This window comes from Gobio gobio (genome assembly GCF_949357685.1).
Source record: "Gobio gobio genome assembly, chromosome: 24".
NCBI lineage: Eukaryota > Metazoa > Chordata > Actinopteri > Cypriniformes > Gobionidae > Gobio > Gobio gobio.
The window spans coordinates 14,124,129-14,147,422 of NC_137120.1; the positions used below are offsets into that span (position 1 = coordinate 14,124,129).

The 23,294-nt window shown below is 41.8% G+C and overlaps 1 protein-coding gene across 5 annotated transcripts in view; it reads right to left on the reverse strand.

Annotated features, from left to right (window-relative positions):
* The window catches only part of LOC307120394 (uncharacterized protein), an 80,934-nt gene extending 58,019 nt beyond the window's left edge, over window positions 1-22,915 (reverse strand). Inside the window, exons 1-6 of one of the 5 annotated variants that reach the window (XR_013815783.1) lie at window positions 22,749-22,915; window positions 22,015-22,323; window positions 18,581-18,628; window positions 16,803-16,896; window positions 16,611-16,718; window positions 16,469-16,536 (exon numbers count right to left, since the gene is read on the reverse strand). Coding sequence is in view for 4 of the 5 variants with exons in the window: in XM_079807415.1 (XP_079663541.1) it covers window positions 16,469-16,536; window positions 16,611-16,718; window positions 16,876-16,896; window positions 18,581-18,628; window positions 22,015-22,323; window positions 22,749-22,803 (609 nt within the window). In the remaining variant the exon portion in view is untranslated. The remainder of the gene's footprint in view (window positions 1-16,468; window positions 16,537-16,610; window positions 16,719-16,802; window positions 16,897-18,580; window positions 18,629-22,014; window positions 22,324-22,748) is intronic. The other 4 variants (XM_079807415.1, XM_079807416.1, XM_079807417.1 and 1 more) reach the window with 4 other exon arrangements.
* Window positions 22,916-23,294: the final 379 nt, after the last annotated feature.

Genomic DNA, 23,294 nt, shown 5'->3' on the forward strand with positions numbered 1-23,294 from the left:
GAGAATGTGCTTCCCTGTGATGTCAGAATGCAGTGAAATGCCCACAGACTCTTGCCTGACTTAAATAAAGATAAATAACATAGGCCTACGTGTGTGGAGCTAAACCGGATCGAACTTCCAAGTAATAAACATGCAGCATAAACTTCATTCAGATTCCAATATTAGGAATGCGTGGTTGAACTTTATTTTTAATGAATATCCAGCTCACGTGGGGAAGACATTGCAAGTTTGTTCGCTTCATTTCACTGTGGATTCGTTTGTAAACAAGAGACTGGATTTGAATGAGATTAAAAACAATGCTGTGTGCTGGATCTGACAGAAATGTGAGTAAAAAAATGTTTTATATGTGACAGTATTGCATTGTTACAGATCGTTTGACATCTACTGAATATGTGTCTAAACATAACTTAGCACGCGGTCACAGGCTGCAGTATGCAGTTTGATGTGTTGTTGGTTCATTGTCCTGCGATTCGGGATCAGACTCAAACATGTATGGGCAGGGTTCGCAAAGCCCAATGTCCCGGGGCTATGTGTTTTCCAGACGGGCTACCGAAATGTATCACCGGCCTGCCCGACGGGCTATCTTAAATAGTGAAATAACATTCCTTTCTTGATGTGCTTTGTTCACTCTTTTGACTTGATATTTTAAGGAAAATACAATCGCGGAAGCTGATTCACGTGTATGTGTGTCTGTGTTTTAGTGATGCAAGGTTCGCAGTCATAACCACCGATCGGGCTGGCCAAGTAATAAAAAATAACATTCTAATGAATTGCGGGTGGATGAGAGATGAATCATTGTGTTTGTTTGATAAAGATGTATTGCGAGCCCTGTGGCCATTTTCAAAACAATTCCCACATGTACTGACGGACATGGGCGTAGATTACGCGGGGGACGGGGGGGGGGACGTATCCCCCGCACTTTTAATAAAACGTACATTCGTCCCCCGCACTTTACCGAGTCTCGCCAGTCCAAGTCGACCCGTTCCGTGGGGGATTCGAACCGGCGTCTAGTCGCACCGCTCTTACTGGCCTACGTCTGTTACACGGGCAAGTTTGTTAACGTAGAAGCCAATGTGAATAAATCTAGATTTAAATTCAAATACACAAAATAAAATATACATGACCTGTCATTTTATTCGTATCCAAAAACAAGGCGATCTGAACACCATGAGTGCTGCTAACACTCTCGTGCAACACTCTAATTCATACTCGAAGCCGGAGGGCGCCCTCTCACAGAAAGTCCAAAACGGATTTGTAGAAGTAATCACGTTCCAAAGGCATTAACAGCGCTGAACCATAATTATGACTGATGAAACGCGACGACAAACACATGATTTCGACAATATATGGTTCATGTGTGTTTTTCAAGCCATCTCAAGGTATTTATTGACAATAAAGTATATGAATAATGCAGTGCTAACTGACATCCTTTTTAATGTTTAGTATCTTCTGCTCACCAAGGCTGCATTTATTATATAAAACAGTTTACTATGTGAATATATAGTAAACGTGTAATTTATTCCTGTGATCAAAGCTGAATTTTCAGCATCATTACACAAGTCTTCGGTGTCACATGATCCTTTAGAAATCATTATAATATGAGGATTTTCTGCTCAAGAAACATTTATGATTATTATCAATGTTGAAAACAGTTGTGCTGTTTAAAAATGTTGTGGAAACCATGATGCATTTTATTTTTCAGGATTCTTTGATGAATAGAAAAATTTAATGAACAGCATTTATTTGCATTAAATAAAGCACTTATTAAATAGAAATTTTTATTTATATTATAAATGTCACTTGTGATCAATTTAATGCATGTTTAATTAATAAAAGTATTAATTTCTCTCTTTTTTAATCTTACCACAAAAGTTTGAATAGTATCATGGTTTCCACAAAAACTGTTTTCATCATTGATAATAATCATAAATGTTTCTTGAGCAGCAAATCAGCATATTAGAATGAAATTTCAGCTTTGATCACAGGAATAAATTACTTAATTTCTTTTTACTATATATTCACATAGATAACAGCTGCTTTACATTGGCATTATATTTCACTGTATTACTTTTTACTGCATTTTTTATTAAATAAATGCAGCCTTGGTGAGCAGAATTCTTCTTTCAAAAACATTGAACAATTGTATTTTTTAAACTTTTCTAAACTGCCTTGTTCGTGATATTTTTTTAACATTGCATAAAATCCATGGGTACTTAATGCACAAGTGTTTTTAGTGCATAAACCAATCATAAAATTGGCATAAAATATAGGGGAAAATATTATACATATTAGTGGTTATTGTTCAGCAGTGTATTTGATATCTAACTGAATTAAAAGCAAGAGATCAATTAAATCTGTCAATTAGACAGAGGTCAGAAAAAAAACAGGTATTATACCTGACATTTCTGTCCCCCTCACTTCGGAAAAGACGGCTACGCCCCTGCTGACGGAGTCGAAGCTCATTATAATTTGCAAAACTGTTATCCAAACATGGCAGTGGGTGTTTACTTCCAAGTCTTCAATGCGGCATGCCCAGATCGTTTTCAAGAGCTATAGGCTCAAAAATAGGCTCAGGGTAGAAAAGAGCCTATTACTTATTCATTATGATGTTTTTGAATGTAAAAACCACGCAAACGTCAAAAGTTGACCCCAGACAACAGTATAAAAAAATGAAAAAGCCAGTTCATGACCCCTTTAACATTGGTTTGGATGTTGATGTTTGGTTGAACATATTTTGTTTTGTCTGTTATGGTGATCAGTGTTTGCTTTAGTTGGGCTCTTGACTGTGTTTGTTATGGCAAGAACAGCAAGAGAAATGTGATCAGATGATGTTGCCTAGCCTACTTGATGGTGATAAAGATATAATCATCATGTGGTGGTCTGATTCACTGATCATATTCAGAGTCTAGTCTTTGAGTATATAAAATGTTGTGCTGTTAATGTCACATTATTGATGATAAAAATAGTCCTGTGAGCTATCAGTAGTGTTTTAATCTAATAATCTGAAGGATTTTAAAAACACATTTTGCACAAGAAAAATGTATACTCTTTCGTTGTTGAGACACACAGAAATCAAGAACCAGTGTATGAATCTCAACAACGATGATGTGCTTCATGCTGCAATGCACTCTGGGTGCATCATACAAAACTCATCTATGGCTCCAAGAATGCATTGCGGTATTAAGCATGTCACAATTATTGAGATTCATATGCTGATTATTGATGTCTGAGTGAGTCTAATAGATGCCGGAGTTCAAAATATTTAGTGTAAAATGTCTTTTTAAAGATTATCTGATTAAAACACAGGATCTCATACTGTAGAATTAAAGGCTTAGTAATATTATTAACCATTTCATGCATGGTGTCCACATTTGGGGACAGTTAATTTAACTCCATTTAGGGTTCATTTATCTTGGTAATTCTCTCCAAACCACTTGAGGGCAGTGTCAGTAGATTGACAGCAATATTTTAACAGTGGCTACTGTCTTGTATCCCAAATATTCATTGCTTGATGACATCATTAATCCAAGATGGCTGACAGCGATAGCCATGTGCCAAATGCCCCAGGCATATCTGTGAAAAACTTTTACATAAGAAGGTCAATTGAGCTAAAAAAATATATATATATATTAGTATGTACAGTAAAGTATGATGAATATGTTAGTATTTTAAAAAGTAAAATTTAGGGTAAAATCGTCTCGGTTACGTATGGTAACCCTCGTTCCCTGAAGGAGGGAACGGAGACGTACGTCGGACATACCGACGAATTGGGATCACTCCAGGGAGCCCCTATCAGCTTCGAGATATAGAGAACAGGCCAATGGGCCATTGGCGTGCGAGATTTGCATCTCGCGCTCCACCTCGCGCCGCGGGTATAAACAGGAAGCGAGAGCGAATGCACACTGTTTTTCACTGAGGAGCCGAACTTAGTGACTCGGCCCTGCAGTGATGGTACAGCAACTGTGGCGACGGAACGTACGTCTCCGCTCCCTCCTTCAGGGAACGAGGGTTACCATACGTAACCGAGACGTTCCCTTTCAGTCGGTCACGTTCGACGTACGTCGGACATACTGACGAATTGGGATCCTTTTGGAAAACGCCATAGTTACTACCACTTCCAGCGCCCAGCGCCCAGCGATGAGCCCCTCAGACATCTGATGCAGGCAGGGAATTCACGCAGGGAGAGTCAAAGCTGCTGTTCCGCAAGACCCACTCAGCTGACTGTATTGGATAACGCTGGGAAAGCGTGCCTGTGAAGGCCGCTGCGGAAGCCACATCATGCCCAGAGGGAGTTACCATGTGGAGAATACACGTATGGGCTGGCCGTGGGCAGCACAACATACTGAGGTCTTAGGGGTGGCCCCGGCGAATTAGAGGAGGGGGACAACACCTTCCTGAGACAGCAGAGGAGACTCTGCCGAGGGAAAGACACAGGCTTGCCGTAGGGAGCCATACCGTGGAAGAATACACATATGGGACCGCCGTGGGGGTCACAACATATGGAACCCAGCCTAACACAAGTTCCACCAATGCATACGAGTGTTATGTGGCGTTCACACCGGACGCGATTCGCGCGAATAATTCGCGCTAATCGCGCGAAGGTGGACGCGTGTACATTTTGAGTTTACTCGCGCGAATCGCGCGTGACATTCACTGCACAACAGATGCGAATTCGCGTCATGGGCGGGGCTTCCGCCAGCAGCTCGTCTCGTTGAGAAATGGCTGACATGGGCTGTGTTTACATGTCTTTTTTTTGTTCATATCTACTGTTAATGTGTGACAAAACGTAGTTTTAAGACTTTTTCAGTCGATAATGTAGTTGTTTAAAGCTCAAATCTGTGGTTTATCTACATAAACAGTGCCTATTTGAACATTTTATCTGCCGTTGTCGGAGCTGTGAGCTCCAGCGGACAGCGCGCTCAGCGCACGTGAAAGCCGGCGAGGGCAACCTTTCCTCGGCCAGTCCTTCTGCCGTCTACCGCTGGCTCTGATGTCTCTGTGGTGTGTCTCGAGCTATAATTCGTCTTGTAACGGCCGATCTTTGGTCTCATGGATCTATAATTTGTTCCCTGGCAAATCGTTTAGGCTGAGGGCAAAGATAAGTTTCATTACTTTATATTTTTAGGCTATAACTGTACGTTGCAGTTGTAACGTTAGCCTACTAGCACTGACTTTGAATGTTTGACTGCATTGTTTGCTTTTTTTTCATGTATAGCTTGTTATACATTACTTATACTTTTGTATTATTGATCATACATAAACTTGCATTTAACAAAAAGAGACTGGGTTGTGTTTCATGTCATTTAATGTTATCACACACAGTGATAATCATATTGTCTGAACCAGATATTAATATACAGATTTTCTCCTCATTGTTGACACTACTAGAGCAAGCTCCTGATTGGTTAACGCGGCGCGAAATATCCGCCAAAGTTCAGATTTTTCAACTTGAGCGAATCGCGCGTTCAAAACGCTCAAGTCGCGTCCTTCTCGCCGCCTCAATCGCGCGAATCTCGCCGCCTCATTCATGCGAATCGCGCCGCAGAATGCCATTTCGCGTCTCTGCATTGACTTAACATGTAAATCACTCGCGCGAATCGCGCGAATCGCGTCCGGTGTGAACGCACCATTAGACCTGGCGTCGAACGCTCCACCACGTCTGACTGCCATGGGTTGCGGAGGACTCAACAGGGTTCGCCGTTCTGGGGACCTCGACTGGAGCAGATAAGCGCACGTATCCGTCTACCATAGGGGAGGGAATGGCGCAGCAAGCCGACACTAGAACAGGCACTTCGGTGTTACTGACTATGGGAAGTGAGCACACAGGAAGATACCGGCTCTACACGGAGGCTATAGAATCTAGCAAACGTGTTAGGTGTTGCCCAGCCCGCAGCTCTACAAATATCTGTCAGCGAGGCGCCACGAGCCAGCGCCCAGGAAGAGGCAACACCCCTAGTGGAGTGGGCTCTTAACCTGAGCGGGCAGGACACGTCTTGGGACTCATAAGCCAAGACGATGGCATCCACTATCCAGTGGGCCATCCTTTGCTTGGAGACAGCCTTTCCCTTCTGCTGTCCTCCGTAACAGACGAAGAGCTGCTCTGAGGTCCTGAAGCTTTGCGTTCTGTCCACGTAAGTCTGGAGAGCACGGACGGGACAGAGAAAAGCTAGAGCTGGGTCTGCCTCCTTCGAAGGCAGCGCTTGCAGGCTCTCCACCTGGTCCCGGAAGGGAGTAGTGGGAACCTTGGGCACATGTCCAGGCCGGGGTCTCATGATCACATGAGAGTTACCAGGCCCGAATTCCAGGCACGATTCGTCTACCGAAAATGCCTTCAGGTCCCCTACCCTCTTGATGGAGGCCAACGCAGTCAGGAGTATTGTCTTTAACGGCAAGATTTTCAACTCAGCTGACTGCAAAGGCTCAAAGGGCGCTCTCTGTAGTGCAGTCAGCACTAGAGTTAAGTCCCAAGAGGGTATAGAGGGAGGGCGAGGCGGATTTAGTCTCCTCCCCCCCTCAGGAACCTTTTCCATCTACTAGCTCATGATTAGCGGCGGCAACATAGACTTTAAGGGTGGAGGGAGACAGCCTTCGCTCCATCTTGTAGAAAGGAAAGCACAGACCTGATCGAACATCTTCGGGGGTCTTCTCGGCGAGAAGAGCACCAATCGACGAACAGGTTCCACTTCAACGCATAGAGGCGCCTCGTAGAGGGGGAGATGGCGGGCGAGTTGTGACATGCGACGGGAGCATAGACCACCCTGTTTGTTGACGTATGCAACGGTCGCAGTGTTGTCCATACGGACCAGAACGTACTTGCCTCTGAGCGGAACTTTGAAACGGCTGAGTGCAAGACGAACTGCTAACAACTCGAGGCAATTGATATTCCATTGCAGTTGAGGCCCCGTCCACAGACCCGAAACTGCAAGCCCGTTGTACGTGGCACCCCAGCCGGTGGATGAGGCATCCGTGGAGACAACAGAATGCCTGGACACTTGTTCTAGGGGAATTCCCGCCCGTAGAAACGAAGGGTCCGACCACGGGCTGAAGGTTGGCGTTACCTCGGAGTCACTTGGACGCGGAGGGACCGCTGCGCCACGCCCATCTCAGGACTTGGTCGTGTAGCCAGCGTTGAAGCGGTCTCATATGAAGCAATCCCAGCGGCGTTACTGCGGCTGCGGATGCCATATGCCCCAGGAGCCTCTGAAAGTGTTCAGTGGTGCCGCTGTCCTGCCTCTGAACGAATTCAGGCAGTTCAACACTCTGTGAGGCGCGCTGTCATGGCGACCGAGTCTATCTCCATACCGAGAAAAGAGATCCTCTGTGTGGGACAGAGTTTGCTCTTCTCCCAGTTGACCCGAAGTCCGAACTGGCTGAGGTGACTGAGCACCTTGTCCCGGTGTCCGCACAACTGCTCTCGCGACTGGCCAAGGATCAGCCAGTCGTCGAGGTAGTTGAGAATGCAAACACCATGCTCTCTCATGGGAGCAATGGCCGCCTCCGCAACCTTCGTAAAGACGCGGGGCGACAGGGACAGGCCGAAGGGCAAGACGCGGTACTGACATGCCCGTCCCTCGAACACGAAGCACAGAAAGGGCCGATGTTGAGGGGAATCGAGACATGAAAGTACGCGTCCTTCAGGTCGATCGCTGCAAACCAATCTTGGGGACAGACGCACCTGAAGATGCGCTTCTGCGTTAGCATTCTGAACGGCAGCCTGTGAAGGGACCGGTTCAGGAATCGCAGGTCCAAGATCGGCCGTAACCCGCCGCCTTTCTTGGGTACAATGAAGTACGGGCTGTAGAACCCGGACCTCATATCGGCTGGTGGGACCGGCTCCATCGCGTCCTTCGCCAGTAGGACTGCGATCTCCGCCTGGAGCACGGGGACGTTCTCCTTCGCTACTGGGAAGTGAACGCCCCCAAACTTAGGGGGACGCCGGGCGAACTGAATCACATAGCCGAGTCTGATGGTACGGCCCCGAGACGGGCTGGGAAGCGCTAGCCAGGCTCCCAGACACCGAGCAAGGGGATTAACCACAGACGTACCCGCAGCGGGGCAGCGACGCGGAATGCAGGGATCTGACTCGGACGGCATGTGAGCGGCCCGAAGTGGGATCTGAGTGTGCTGTGCAACACTTACCTGCGTCCACGGAGGGGGCGTGCGAGTGTGGGGAGGCCGCTTGAGTGCGTTCCCACAGCCGGTGCCCCCTGCTGGCGAAGGGAGAGGCGTCTGAGGGTGGCGAAGCATGGGAGCTTGACCACCGTCAAGTTGAACACCGTCAAGCGCGCTCCCCAAATGAAGGAGGGGGCTGAGCGTGGCAAGGCTTTGTGGCGTTGCGCACGGTCTGCCTCAGCGGTGAACAAGAGTGGCGAGGCATAGCGTCGCGCACTGTTGTCCACGCACCGCTGAGAAGAGGGGAATGAGAGTGGCGAGGCTTTGTAGCGTCACACACTGCCATTCTCGCCCTCTTGTGAGGAGGGGAATGAAAGCGGCGAGGCTTTGTAGCGTCACACGCTGCCATTCCTGAACTCCCGAGACCCAGAGGTATTGGAACTGCTCTTATTTTTTTATTTGGGTACCACTGGCTGTTTTTAACATCAGTGGCGGAACAGAATTACTAATGGTTTTCCACCCGGCCCTCCTCCGGGGAAGAACAGTTCCAGACCGAATCCGGGTCAATGGTGTTTCTGGACCAGGGTGGACATCGTCTAGCCAAGGGCCAGCGCTGTGCGCAGCTCAACCTCGGCTCAGAATTACCCTCGTGCACTAAGCAGGGTGGAGGTGGCCTGCCAGTGGCACTGCCACCCCACCGATGAGGGTAGTGAGAGAGAGGAAAACTTTATACAGATTATGGCCCTATTGCTGTTCCATATTTTGGCACCAATAGTTCCACAATGCCAAAGCCTTCCAATGCACATCCAAGAAAAGGCAAGGGGCAGGCAAGGCGATTTATGCGTTGCACTATGCCTCAGCCACCCGTGAAAGCATGGCTGTCAAGTATGAATCTGATTCAGCACGAGCGCCCAATATTACGGTGGGAATCTCAGCATCATCTTCATTTTCAACACATAACAGCCCTCTCTCCGATGCAGCGATTGACATCTGTCCTCTGCTAGAGCCCCAAATGAAACGCTAGGTCCCCTTTTAAGGACCAGCAATCCCATCTGTAAGCTACCAGCAGACATGTGAGATAGTGAGTGTGGCCGTGAGACGGCACACGGCGCGCTGAACACTTAAGCCCCTATGAAAAAGGCAAGACGAACAACGCGCCGAGGTGGCTATGCTCTCATGAGACCACCCACAAACACAGTCTCAACATTCTTGCGATGCGATAGAGGAGTGAGGGGCCCACAGAGATGTACGCGGCAGGGAAGCCTCACTGTAATCCTCAGATCACCCAGGCTTATCAGCCAAAATAGTCCCCCCTCTAGTGCACCAGAAAAGAGACTAGATCGGGGTATAAGTGAAGGGACTCAACCCCGTTTGAGGCATCATAGTCTCGACCGCGCATCGGAGGTGCCGAGTGACGCACGCTGGGTTGCCGTGGCAACCCGCGCTGTCACCCGGCAGCTAGATGGCACACGGCGCGCTGAACACTCAAACCCTCACGCAGAAGTTGAGATGACCAGCGCGTCGACGTGATCCCGTTCCCCCGAGAGAACACGGATCACCCACGAACACGGTCTCAACATGTTTATGCAAGAGGGATCGTGGCCGTCAGGACAGGAAACAACCGCATCCAGAAACGCACAAGTGGAATGACGTCTTGAAAAAGATGCAGTGTCACACCCGTGTTGCTCTTTTATGAGGAAACGCTCTTTCAACAGTGCTGAAGCACCCAGGGGAAGACCGCGGCAACACACAGGTGGTAAGTGCAGTCCTGTGTTTGCACTCACTGAAACAAACGCCCTCACCAAAACCGACAGTTGCTGTGAGAACAGCAGTTTGTTATGCTGATGCAGCAGTGTGCACGCGGTCGCGCTGATTGTGCCTTTTCGCCAACACAGAGCGTCCTTCTCGTTCTCTGGAGCATCTCTCTTGCAGATAGGTTCTCTTTTAGAAAAGCAGTCTTGCTTCATCAACGCCGTTCGGCTCCGAAGTGAATGACAGCGTGCATTCGCTCTCGCTTCCTGTTCATACCCGCGGCGCGGGGCGGAGCGCGAGATGCAAATCTCGCACTGCAATGGCCCATTGGCCTGTTCTCTATATCTCGAAGCTGATAGGGGCTCCCTGAAGTGATCCCAATTCGTCGGTACGTCCGACGTACGTCGAACGTGACCGACTGAAAGGGAACTCATTTTTATACACCAAAAACTAACTGTCCACGCATGTGGACGTCATGCAACTGTGGAGTCAGATTGCATAAAGTCTGATTTCTGTAACCTGCTAGTATATCTGTTCTGTTTTTGCAAATATGTTTTGAATTGTCTTATATTGTTATAAAACAGACATTTAACAAATATATCAACATAAATAACCTTTAAAAATGACATATTATGGCATTAAATGGCAACTTTACACATACATACCGAGACAAATTTGCATTTTGCCTACCAAACAGGGACAGCACAGGTCAAGCACTCAGTTCAGAATAATGGAGAGTATCCCAGAGGACAGTGTGTGTGACAGTGACCGCACTGACAATTGCTAGCCCTGCAATGTTTTGGTGCTACTTAAGAACCACTTTTCCTGGCTCGGAGCTGGCGCTTTGGGTGTGGAAACACAAAGAACCGATTTGAAACTAGGCTCTGGCTCCGAACTAGCACCAGCCCTGCCTTGGTGGAAAAGGGGTATGGGTGTGGAAAGACAAAGAACCGATTTGAAAATAGGTTCTGGCTACCGAACCAGCACCAGCACTGCCTTGGTGGAAAAGGGGTATCTGTGGTCATTAAAAATCCCAGGATATTCTTCGAAAAAAGATTAGGGGTTTAACATCCTGGCCAAATTTGCCCACTGGCCTATGTCCATCATGGCCACTTAATCATCCCCATATACTAATTGGCTTCATCACTCTATTTCCTCTCCACAATAAACTGGTGTGTGGTGGGCGTTCTGGCACAATATGGCTGCCGTCGCATCATCCAGGTGGATGCTGCACATTGGTGGTGGTTGAGGAGATTCCCCCCTTCCATATGTAAAGTGCTTTGAGTACCCAGAAAAGCGCTATATAAATGTAACAAATTATTATTATTTATTTTTTTTTGTATCAGAGGTCAGATTTTTTGTCCATGTTAAAGGGATAGTTCACCCTATAATGAAAATTTAAAGGTCCCATGGCATGGCATTTTTCTATTATTTTATAATGTTTCCTGAGGTGTACTTATATTGTTAGTATGACTTTTACATCATAAAATGTCATAATTTAGAAATAAAAGGCATTTTGTCTATACTACTGTTTGCCCTGTGGCTGAATGCCCTGCTTCAAGAGGCGTGTCTGCTGTGAGACTTCAGTAAAAACGCCCACTGTTGTGATTGGCTGACATCTTTGCATTTTAAATGAGCAGAGGGGGCGTGGTTTAACGAGGTCTACGAGGCACGAGCAGGCACGAGCTGCTGCCAGAGAGACGGATGGACCTGAGTTCACTTCACATCAGTTCTCAGCATGTCTGAACTGTTGTAGTTACAGCATATACTTCAGGTTATTAGTCTATTTCTAGTCGGAGGGACTGTCACTCATGTCAGAAAGTTAGTAACTTTAGTAAATTATGGATCAGCGCTGACTGGAGACGCGAACCGTTTAGAACGATTCAGTCCGATTTGGTGAACTGAATCGGTTCACTAAAAAGAACTGGTTCAAAAGAAAGATCGTTCGCGAACCGAACATCACTAATGTACCAGAGACTGAGCTCAGCGATTGCTAACAAAGTTATTTATAGTAACTACTGAGTTATGAGAGCGCGAGTTTATTGTGTTTGTATCTGAGAGTTCTGAATAAACACGAGTCCCAGTCACACCGAGTCCGTCTTCATCATTATTACCAACTTTGTAACACATGCAAAGTACCATTACAGCTGTCGAGATGAACGAGTTAAAAGTAAGTGTTGATAATAGCATTATTTTTTAAATAAAATAAAAGCGTCAGTGACGTGCGTTGAGTACACAGCGCAAACACAGACACAACAGCAGTAATCGAATGTAATCCAGTTTATTGTGGGGCTAGGCTGGTTAGCCCGAATATGCTCACGCTTACCCCCCTTCTGCTTAATCTAACGCCGCGTTTGGTGCCTCCGCTGTGGGTCAGATGCAGTACTGGGGGTCGGGGATGTTGAAGGCCACCGGCCAGTGCAGCCCGAGCTTCGGCGTGTGTGAGGCCGATGTTGAGCAGAAACTCATGAGTGTATGCACATTTTAGAACCGATAGATGCGACGAGGACGTACAAAAACACTGACTCACAAGATAGAAAACACGAAAACACCGTTCTGTCTGGAGAGAGAGAAGCCGCAGTGTGTGCACGAATAATAAATAATTAGCTACACATCAGAAATCACTGATCACAGATCAGAAGGAACTGAAAAAAGACTTCTGTTTTCATTTGTACATCCAAACACTGAGAAACTGCCAACATTCACTCGTTCACAACCCATGATCTCTCGAGCGTTTGCATGGGCATGCCAGATTCTCTGGGCGGAGGAAAGGGAGGTAACCGGTCCTGCTTGGACGTCAAACCAGGAGACTTCAGGATTGGCTCGTCTGGCCTGTCATTTTCTCAAAGGCAGAGAAAGACAGCCAGAACTCGGGTTTACACCGATCAACATTTCTATCCACTTGGGGACAATATTCAGGCTAGGGGAACTCATATTAATGTTGAAAAACCTCATAAAATGAAAATTTCATGCCATGGGACCTTTAAAAATCTTCAGAAGATATGACTGAATATTTATTTAACAATAGCAAAAGTAAATTTCTTACTTAAGTTTATTTTTAATCTTTGTTTTTTGTGTTTATTTAAAATAAGACAAATCTGATATTATTTCAATCTTATATCTGTTATTTAACAGTTGAGATGGTTCTTTAATGTTGATCTAACCAACAGAATACACGAGCCGGGGTTTAAATCTCATTGGTGGGGTGCATTGTAACACTGCGTTAAAATGTGCCCCTATTAGAAATATGCTAATATATTCTATACTTTTATGAATTCTTTTGAGAAACCATGAGAAAAATGTGAATAAAGACTGAGAGTCAATGTTCAGAAATTATTCATTATTATAATTTTTTGAACTATGCTGTATAACTGTGTTTAGCGATGTGTTTGTTGTGAAACGCAAAAATTTGCATTATTTTTAATGATTAAAAAATGACATTCTTTTATTTTAAAAAGTTAATCATTGTATTTTATTGATAAAATATTTTAGTTTGTCTTGTATATTTCTTTGATTATACCAGGTAACATTTTAAGCTGTTATTTGGTCATGTTGCAATGTACCCCACCTATGGGGCATGTTGTCACATTTCACTTCCATTCTTTCGGGGTATATCAAGAAAAAAGTATGCACTGTATTAATGAAACAAAAATACTAGTGCTGTCAGTTAAACGCGTTATTAACGGCGTTAACGCAAACCTATTTTAACGGCGTCAATTTTTTTATCGCGAGATTAACGTTCTTTTTGGTCTAACAAACTTTGTAGTTTTTTCACATGCTGTTGCAACAACTAGTAACGTTAGAAAAACTACAACACCACTCCGGATGTAGCTAGACCGGAAACAAAACATCAGGCACGCTGCGGCTGCCCACACTTGTTTGGGCCATTAAAAGAGTAGACGTGGATGGCAGGCGTGAGACGCCGAAATGAGAAACGTATTAAGCCATGGTTTAACTCAGGGGTCTTCAACTAAAAGTGCTTGTCTTGAGCGCTGCTTTCTGCTCTGATGGTGCGTAGCCTACACACCAGACGCGAATGAAGCGTTTTGCGCGAGTGATTTAAGTCAATGCAAAGACGCAAATAGACATTCTGCGGCGCGGATTAAGCGGTGTGCATGTCGCGTCATTCGCGTCCGGTGTGAGCGCACCATCAGTCTCTTCTTCACTGCATGCTTGACCGCGCGTCTGGGTCTGAACGTAGTAACAGTGAGCATTGCAACGTTAACTGTTTCATTATGTCAAAAGGCTTCGCGGTCCGGATTCGGACCGGAGTTCACTAGTTGGCGACCCCTGGTTTAACTGCACTATAGGCGGAGTCCTAGTTTACCTTGCATGTGCACTTTGTAATTTTATTTTGTATCACCCTGTTTTGATCCCTTAGAAAGGGCTGTTGAAGGGGCTGTTTGTGCAACAAAGTATTTGTTTCACCCTTTTATTGATGGGCAGTGTTACATTGTGTGAGATTATTTGCTCCAAGTGAGAATGTTGGTGTGAAATCGAACACTAAAGTATGCCAATGTTTTTTTCAATAAAACAAACATTTGAACAAAGCAAGCCGATCCACTTTTCTATGTTGATAAGAGCATTAAAATAAGAAAAAATAATGGGACAAAAAGAAATCAAGGGACATTTAGAATAAATAAAAATGTGCGATTAATTGTGATTAATTGTGAGTTAACTATGACATTAATGCGATTAATCGCGATTAAATATTTTAATCGTTTGACAGCACTAAAAAATACATAATTTTACTAGACATGTGGGAAATTAATGTGGGAAAAAATAAATACTCTGAACCCCAAGTGGATTTACACAAACTGAGACAGTCAAAAAGCGTTAGGTTGTGCCCCGCTCTCCCCTATTACTCGGCGCCTGAAAATAGTCCCCAGCACGCTCCATGTGCCAGCAGGTTGTCACGCTGGTTATGTTGACGGAAGTTAGCCTATTTTCAGGCGCTGTGTAATATCATTGCTCCACTGCACTCATGGTACGGCAGCAAAGTTCCTTGATTATTACTCAGGAATGAGAGTATAGTTCCTAGCCATATCGGTCTAGAAAATTGCAACTTTTCAGTTTCCGTCGGTCTTAGTACACGATGTAACTATACACATCACAACATGTAAATAGGAAAATGTTGGCGTTATTTTGTCACGTATTGAGCAGGGCTAGCTGGAGCCGTTTACCTCCAGTCTTTGTGCTAAGCTAGGCTAGCGGTCAGACAGACTTATGGCACGCACGGAGATGAGAATGGTATGTATGGACTTATCTAACTCTGGGGGATACGGTGAATAAGAAGTCCCAAAAAGTCGGCGTGTGCCTTTATGTCATCATTTACTCACCTTGGTGTTGTTCTAATGCCATATGCCCTTCTTTCTTTTTTGGACCGCAAAAGGTAATTTTTTTTTTTAAATGTCCCGCTCGCGCTCAACCATATATAGGCAGTGAATAGTGACCAGCATCAAGCTTTAAATGAGAGAATGATCCCTTGTGACACGAGCCATGTATTCCAAGTGTTCTGTGGGTATACAATATGAAATTTAATGTATAATTTAATGAAAATCCTTTTGAAGATACTCTATTAGCGCCGCAATTCACTCAAACTCACCCAGAAAAAGATTATGAAAATGCGAGAACTCATGTACCTTCTTCTCTGAGGTGAATATATCCATTGTGTCCATCGTAACAAGAAGTTATTGGATCTGTCAACTGTCATTTTAAATCATCTGATACCCAAGTTCCTGTCCAGAGATATTTAGCTCGGTGAAGAAAGTGCACAGATACAATGTTGAGATTTCTTGCCATTGTATTTCATGTCACATATTTATTTATCTTTATTTCTCACAACTTGTATGCTTTTTTTGGGCGAGGCGGAGTAAACTGTGGTGCTAATAGTGTCTAAAGAATGAGGACAACAGACAATTTTTTTAATAAATAATACATTAAATTAAAAAAACTAAGTTTTTCAGTTTTTCACCAAACCTTATTGTATATCTTCAGAACATTTGTAATACATGGCACGTGTCATATGGGATCATTCTGTGATACTTTAGTATCTTTTTTAAAGCTTGACGCTGGCTGCTATTCACTGCCATTATATGGACTAGCGCGGGCGGAGCATTTAAAAAAAATGCTGTGCTTTCATGGTTCATAAAAGAAAAAAGGGCATACAGCATTAGAACAACACCAGGGTGAGTAAATGATGACTTAATTGTCATTTTAGTGTGAAATATCCCTTTAAAGGCTTAACTGCAGTTTAGATACAATAGCTCTTTTCAAAATTTAGTAATCTAGCCTTTGAAATGATATCTTAAAACATCACTGTAGCACTCCGGAAATTAAGGCAGCTGTAGGCAGCTTTTAGATGCCTTGTTTAGGCCAAATGCTAAAGCAGCATCACACATATCTGCTGATAAGGCATTCACTTGTCACCTGAGCATTTCAAGACACAAGCAGGGCCGGATTAACGCACAGGTCTACCGGGCATGCCATGTGCCGAGGGCACTAGACCATAGGAAGGGCCTCTGACAAGCTGCGGGGGGTAAGGGGAGGACCCTGTCAGAAGTCTCAATTTGGACAATGTGAACTCTAACAAGAATTGTCTTACCGCTGTTTGTGTATTTCTTTTGTAGAACATTGGATCAGCGTAAGTTATCCCTTCATCACGAGTCTGAACTGTTTAAAAAAAACAATGACAGACGTGTTAAAATGTTATTATTACAGATATATCATCAGTAGGTGAAGCTTGCCTTCTTGGTCTGTTCTTCTGTGTTTCCTGCAGATCCAGAAGATCCCAACAGCAGCAACAATCAACAGAGATCCAGCAGCCGCAGCAGAGATCAACACTACCAGAGACACTGGAGGATGTGAGAGACAATCTGTCAGTCTGACCTAACCCATATTTTACCTAACCCTAAGATGCACACAGTCTGTTCACTAACCGTCTGAGACTACAGCCTTCTTTAACATGTTTATGGCTCAATTGCATTTGTTTAGAAAGTTTAAGGAGCTTGCCTGCTTTGGCTTTGCTAGGAACTTTTTTTTTTTTTGCAGAGAAAAAAAGACAAGATTAATGGACTATTATGCAATGACTAGGGGTGTAATGGTACACAAAACTGACGGTTCGGTACGTACCTCGGTATTGAAGTCACGGTTCGGTTCAGCAGTTTTACAAAATTGCTTTTTATTTATTTTTATTAAACAGTGGTTTACTGAACAAAAAAAAGTGTCTGTCCTTAAATAAATTAAATTATAACTAAAATGTATTGAATATATTGCTGTAAACTAAACGGCATTTATCATTTGAATTTTGTCATAAAATGGACTGGATACTTCATATATTCGTGTGGGAACTCGGATTGAAGTGTGTTCCACGCTTAAAACAAGCCGACTGTTAAAGGTCCCATGGCGTGGATTTAAAAAATATATATTTTATAATGTTTCATGAGGTGTACTTATATTGTTAGTATGATTTTTACATCATATAAATGTCATAATTTAGAAATAAAAGACATTTTTCTATTCTGATATTAGTCCTCTGGCTTGAATGCTCTATTTCAAGGGGCGTGTCTGCTGTGAGACTTCAGTGAAAATGGCCCTGTCCCAAATGGCACCCTAAACCCATGCGGTCTTCCTCTGAGTCCGCACTTTCATGACGTAATGGTGCTTTGCCTGCTGGGAAGAAGTCCACTGCGTAACCTGCACCAGTGCGGGCTCGGCAGAAGTGCGCATCGAGGGCGCATTTCGACCTCAGAAGGGGACCCTTCTGAGACCTAAAATGACAAATGGGACACCCTGCGGTCTTGTGGACTTAGCGGACACGCGCACGCAGCGGGCATTGTAAGTCCACAAGACAGAAAGTGCACATGAAGTGTGCCATTTGGGCGTGGTTTAGCGAGGTCTGCAAGCGCTGCCAGAGAGAGCGAGACGGACTGGGCACTTGTAGACCAGAAAGACGAGAGCTGGAGGAAGATTGCTGAGAAAAGTTATATTGTTGTGAGTTGTTGAGAGCGCTGTCCGCGCAAGTTTATTTTGTTTGAATCTGAGAGTTCTGAATAAACACGAGTCCCAGTCACGCTGACCCTGTCTTCTTCCTCCTTATTCTACGAACTTTGTAACATGTGGAACCCCTCTCGAATATTTTTACTACGTTTTTTTACCATTACAGCTGTCGAGCATTATTTTTTCGATCTTTTCCTATCACATGAAAGGCTGCAGTGATCTCATCATTGCAGCACTTTTTCTCTCACAAAATGCTTTGACCACAACTAACAGCAAACACGACGTTGATATGAATACAGTAAGAGCCTCGTTGTGCAGCATAACAAAAGGGAAGATTCCAGATCAGCTCATCTGAGCTCTCATTTTCTCAAAGGCAGAGCAGGACACCCAGAACTCGGTTTACCCCTATCAACATTTCTAGCCACTTGGGGACCATATACAAGCTAGGGGAACTCATATTAATGTTAAAAAACCTCATAAAATGAAAATGTCATGCCATGGGACCTTTAACTGTTAAAGATTGCACTCGGAAACCGTTTGGTACACCCGTGCACTGTACCGAAAGCCCTGCACCGAAACAGTTCGGTACGAATACGTGTATCATTGCACCCCTAGTAATGACATAACTCAATATTAACTTTTTAGTTTATTGAACTGTTGTATAAAATCAGTATCACATTCACAATTGTGCTGTTGATCTGAATATCAGTGTCATTACCTTCAGTATTCACACTTTCTTGTTGTGTAGTGATGCTGGACAGATCAACTGGAAAATATTAGAGAACCAGAGAAATGTGAATAAATCATCAGTAAGTGAGAGGACTGCTGTATTTGTCAGTGTTGTCATGTGTTGAATGAGAGTTTGTTGTGATGTCAGTCAGTCACATCAGTGCCAATACTGACAGTCCTGATTTCCCTCCTAATAATGATTTCAGATTATAAAATATAATTCAATCATTTTTGAATTGTCCAGCAACAAAATAAAAGATACAAAATCTGAGATTGTAGCTCTTAACTGCCAAGGTAGGCTAAGCACCATCTAGCTTCTCTCCTAAAGAATTCTCTTATAAAATATGTTAGTCACAATTATTAAGGCTCATTAAAGAGGAATTAATTCATTTGAATAGCTTCTCCTCATCTCTGTTAGGCATTTAATTAAAATGCATATCCAGTCCAGCTGCTGTATGCTTTTCAGGAAACAGCTCATTTTTCATTGCGTTTTAAATGTTCTTGTAAGTTATTTTGATCTGATGTCATCAAAGAAATTGATAAAATATTTACAATGACCCCCAATCTCTATACAAATTCCTGTATCACACTCTCCCAGAGTGTATCTACTCAGTTTTACTTTTTGTTTACTTTACTTTTTGCTGTGTAGTGCTGCAATACTACTGAGATTAGACTAAATGAAATGCATATCCTAAACAACACTCAAAAAATTATTTTATGATGCTGTTCACTTTATTTAAGCAATTCATCTTGATTTAACACAATTGTATCAGGTTTCTGGTTCAAATGTAATTCATTCATGTTAAACTGACTTAAAACCGTTACTCTTTGACATAACTTGATGTTTTCATTTTGAAATAACATGTTTCAATCAAGTAACCCAATCAAACAAGACTTTCACTTCCCATCATGCTTTGCAAAGGGGCTGAATTCGGAGAGTAAATGTTTAAATAAAGTGCTATTTTTGATGCATTTTTAACAAGATGAGAAAATGGAGAGAATTTTTAATGCTTAATGTTTTGTTATATTGGTATTTAAAAGTTTTTGTTATGTTAGTGTTTTTGAGGTTACCATTGTGGTGAAGTGTGTGCTTGGGGTGAGGACCTGCTAATAACAATTAAAGTTGTTATAATAATAAAAAACGACTACTTTGGGTATGCCATGGATGTAGCAAAACCATCTTCTGATAGCCAATAAGACCTTAAAAAAAAATTTGTATTTCACTAAATAAAAATAATCAATTAAACTGGATTACTTGTTTTGGTTTGTTTTTTATATTCATTTTAGAATAATTAAATTGAATAGTTTTGGACAAAATTAAGAATGTTGACCTGGGGCCAGTTGCATAAACTACACTGGGAAAAATGACTCTGTGGGGTTGTAATTGTAACAAAAATAAATTCTATATTTTCAACAAATAAATCTATGTTTGGTACTTTACTTAATATTTTGAGTAACTTATTTAATATAATGTTGTTGTAAACACTTGTTTTTTACAATTAAATGCTGCGTGTATTATCTTGAGTAATGTTTACTGGGCTTTTTAGATGTGTGCCTTTTCGAGATACTTTTTAAGTAAAATTTATTTAAAAGTCTAAACAAGTGGATTTGGCTGTTGCAAAAACACAAATGTTCATGACAGACGCCATTTTGATGGGTGACAGGACTGAATTTGCACTGCTGGCAACCCAACGACACTAAAAAAGGTAAGAATGACATTAAATATAAACTGTTCAATGGTTTGATGCTTTAAATATAGCAAGGATAAAGCTACATGTTTGTATTGATAAATACTTAAATTTGCCTTGAATTACATGGCTTGGCTAACGCTAACAGGCTAAAGCTAAATTGCTGAATAAAGTTGTTATTTTTGTTCGTTTGTGCGCACAAAAAGTATTCTCGTGGCTTCATAACATTAAGTTTGAAGCACTGGAGTCACATGGACTATTTTAATTATGTCTTTCCTATACTTTAGGGCCTTGAAAGTGTTCATCACATTGTTGTCTATGGAGGGATCAGAGAGCTCTGGGATTTCATCAAAAATATCTTAATTTGTGTCTGAAGATGAACGAAGGTTTGGAAGGACATGAGGGTGAATAATTAATGACAGAATTTACATTTTGGGGTGAACTAACCCTTTAAATTGGTGTTCACTTTTCTGATGTAATAATTGTGATGTATTTGAATTTTATGTTTTTAACATTGTTCGAAACATTGTTTTAATTAGATGACTGAATTACTGTTCTCAGTTGGTTAAACAGACCAATGGTCATTGAAAAAACTGTTATACGAAAATGAAATACTCTCTTGTAGTACATAACGTTTTTTTTACTTGAAGTCAGCTTTATGTAAAGGTGAAAAAATAAGCTACTGTGTTTTGCACAGTTGCATTGTCATTTTAAAATGAATAAATGTTTTGTATTGAGATGCTGGTTTACTGTTTCATGGTACTTTAAATTTTTTTTGAAAATAATTAAATGTATATAAAAAAAGTAGCTTGGAAAAAAGTAACTTAATGTGTGGCTTACAAGGAGACATTTGTAAATATTTTTACTTAAAAGATTATATTGGATATACTTAAAACTATAATTTTCTAAATTGATAAAATTAAGTTGCTATTACTTAAGAGTCCAAGTTGAAAACATGCAAAGTCTAATAGGATAAACACAAATAAAATGAGTTTAATGTACTCAAAAAGCTGATGCAAATAGTTGTCTCAATTTTATTGAGTAAAATGGGCACAGTATTTTTTACAGTGTAAGCCATTATGTTAAGACAGTGTCTTAAGATCTAGTATGAGCCACTAGCAGTTAGGCAAGTGGCATTCAGTCTTACTTTTCGTATCAAATTAGGCCAGTCTATGTTTTTATGTAACTGATTAAAAAAAATTATAAAGAAAAAAATGTATGTTTAACTTTTAAGACTAGTCTTAACGGTTTATGCAACCAGCCCCTGATTTAACTAAATGGTATTGAATTAACCTTACGTAAAAAACTAAAGTTTACTGAAATAAACAATGTTAATTAAATTCAACATAACCCAATTACGTGGAACCTGTTCACATAAAACAATTAAGTAAATCCAACGTATCATTTTTTTTTGTGTGTGTGTGAATATTTTAACCATATTTATTTTGGTTCTACACAATCTGTGATCCTTTCCCCCCTTGCATGAGATGTAATATGAGGCGGAATTAGTCATGGACAGAGTGTCGATGTTGGATAATTTTTATTTGATAATTAGAACAAACATTAAAAAAAAAATTTAAATAATAAAATTAAAAAACACTTATAGATACGCTTATACATCTGAAATGTATCTATAAGCGTGATTTTCCCATATATGAATCATCCTGAATGTGTTATGAAAATTATTAAATAGTGTTTACATACATGAAAAATTGCAATGCAATTCTCTACTCACCATCAACAGTAACATTGAATCTTTTGATTATCTCCTTACTCCCAACAATGGTGCTTAGTTGATAAAGTCCAGAGTCTGTGGTTCTGGTGTTTGTGATGGTCAGAGATCCAGTCTGATCCAGTTTCAGTCTGTGTTTGAATCTCCTATCATTATCATATTCAGGAATGTTTGCTTTAGCTATGCGAGTGCTGTATAATCTCCACTCTGTAAAATCATCAATCTGTTTTTCAGTAAGACCAGAGTTTAGAGTGACAGAATCTCCCTCCATCACTGACACTGACATAATTTCATCTGAATCACCGAGCACACCTAAAGAGAACCAAGAAGAACAGTTACTCAACACAGATTAAACGCATGGCTCACACAAAAAAGTAATTTTCTTTTGTTTAACTAGTGAAACTGTTGATTATCTTTCTGTTTCCACTAATTTGACACTATTAGTGAATCAAGCATTAGAAGTGGGATCTCATTGGATTACAGAAACAAATAAAGTACAGTACAGCAGCATTGGTTTTGGTAAATTAAAAGCTTTAGTGGCAAAATTGCTTGAGAAACTGATATAGTAAGAGATGGAAGTTTAGTAACTCACTGAAATAAATGTGTCTTAAACACTTTTCAGATGAGAAAAAAAAGCATTTAAAAAGTATAAAATTGAAAAGGTAGCTTATATTGGAATTAATTTGTATTAATTATAAATACAACTATAGGAAATATAGAAATATATTTCTACTTACCAACCAGATACCATAAGCACACACAATATAATATTACTGTGTAAACCATTTTCATTTGAGCAGCTTTCCAAATTATTTTAAGTAATAACAAACCTTAAGTTTAAAATAAAATTGGAGTGTGGCATTAAACCGTTTACAGTTCTCATCGAAACTTCCTTATCTGAACTGTCTCAAGTTAACAGGAGGTGGAGCGTTGTGGTTAAATAGTGTAGTAGATGTAGATGTGTGCGTGTATGTGACAGTGTCAGTTTGTAAGACTTTTCCAGTTCAAATCAGTGTCAATTAGTCCATGTTGCTAATTCATAATTTGAATAACCTTTGGGGTTATTCGCTGATGTATAGCCCAAAGCCTCTAAACTTTTTGAAGATTCACTTTATTATAATGTTAAATAGTGTTATAGTTGGCCTAGTAGGGACCATTGTTTTAAGGTCTTGTCTCAGTCTCAATCACAATGTGATCATGATGATCTTTAATGTGATTAATCTCAACAATATTCATATAATTAAGTTGGCTTGAGAGAGACAACTTACTGAAATCCTATTGTC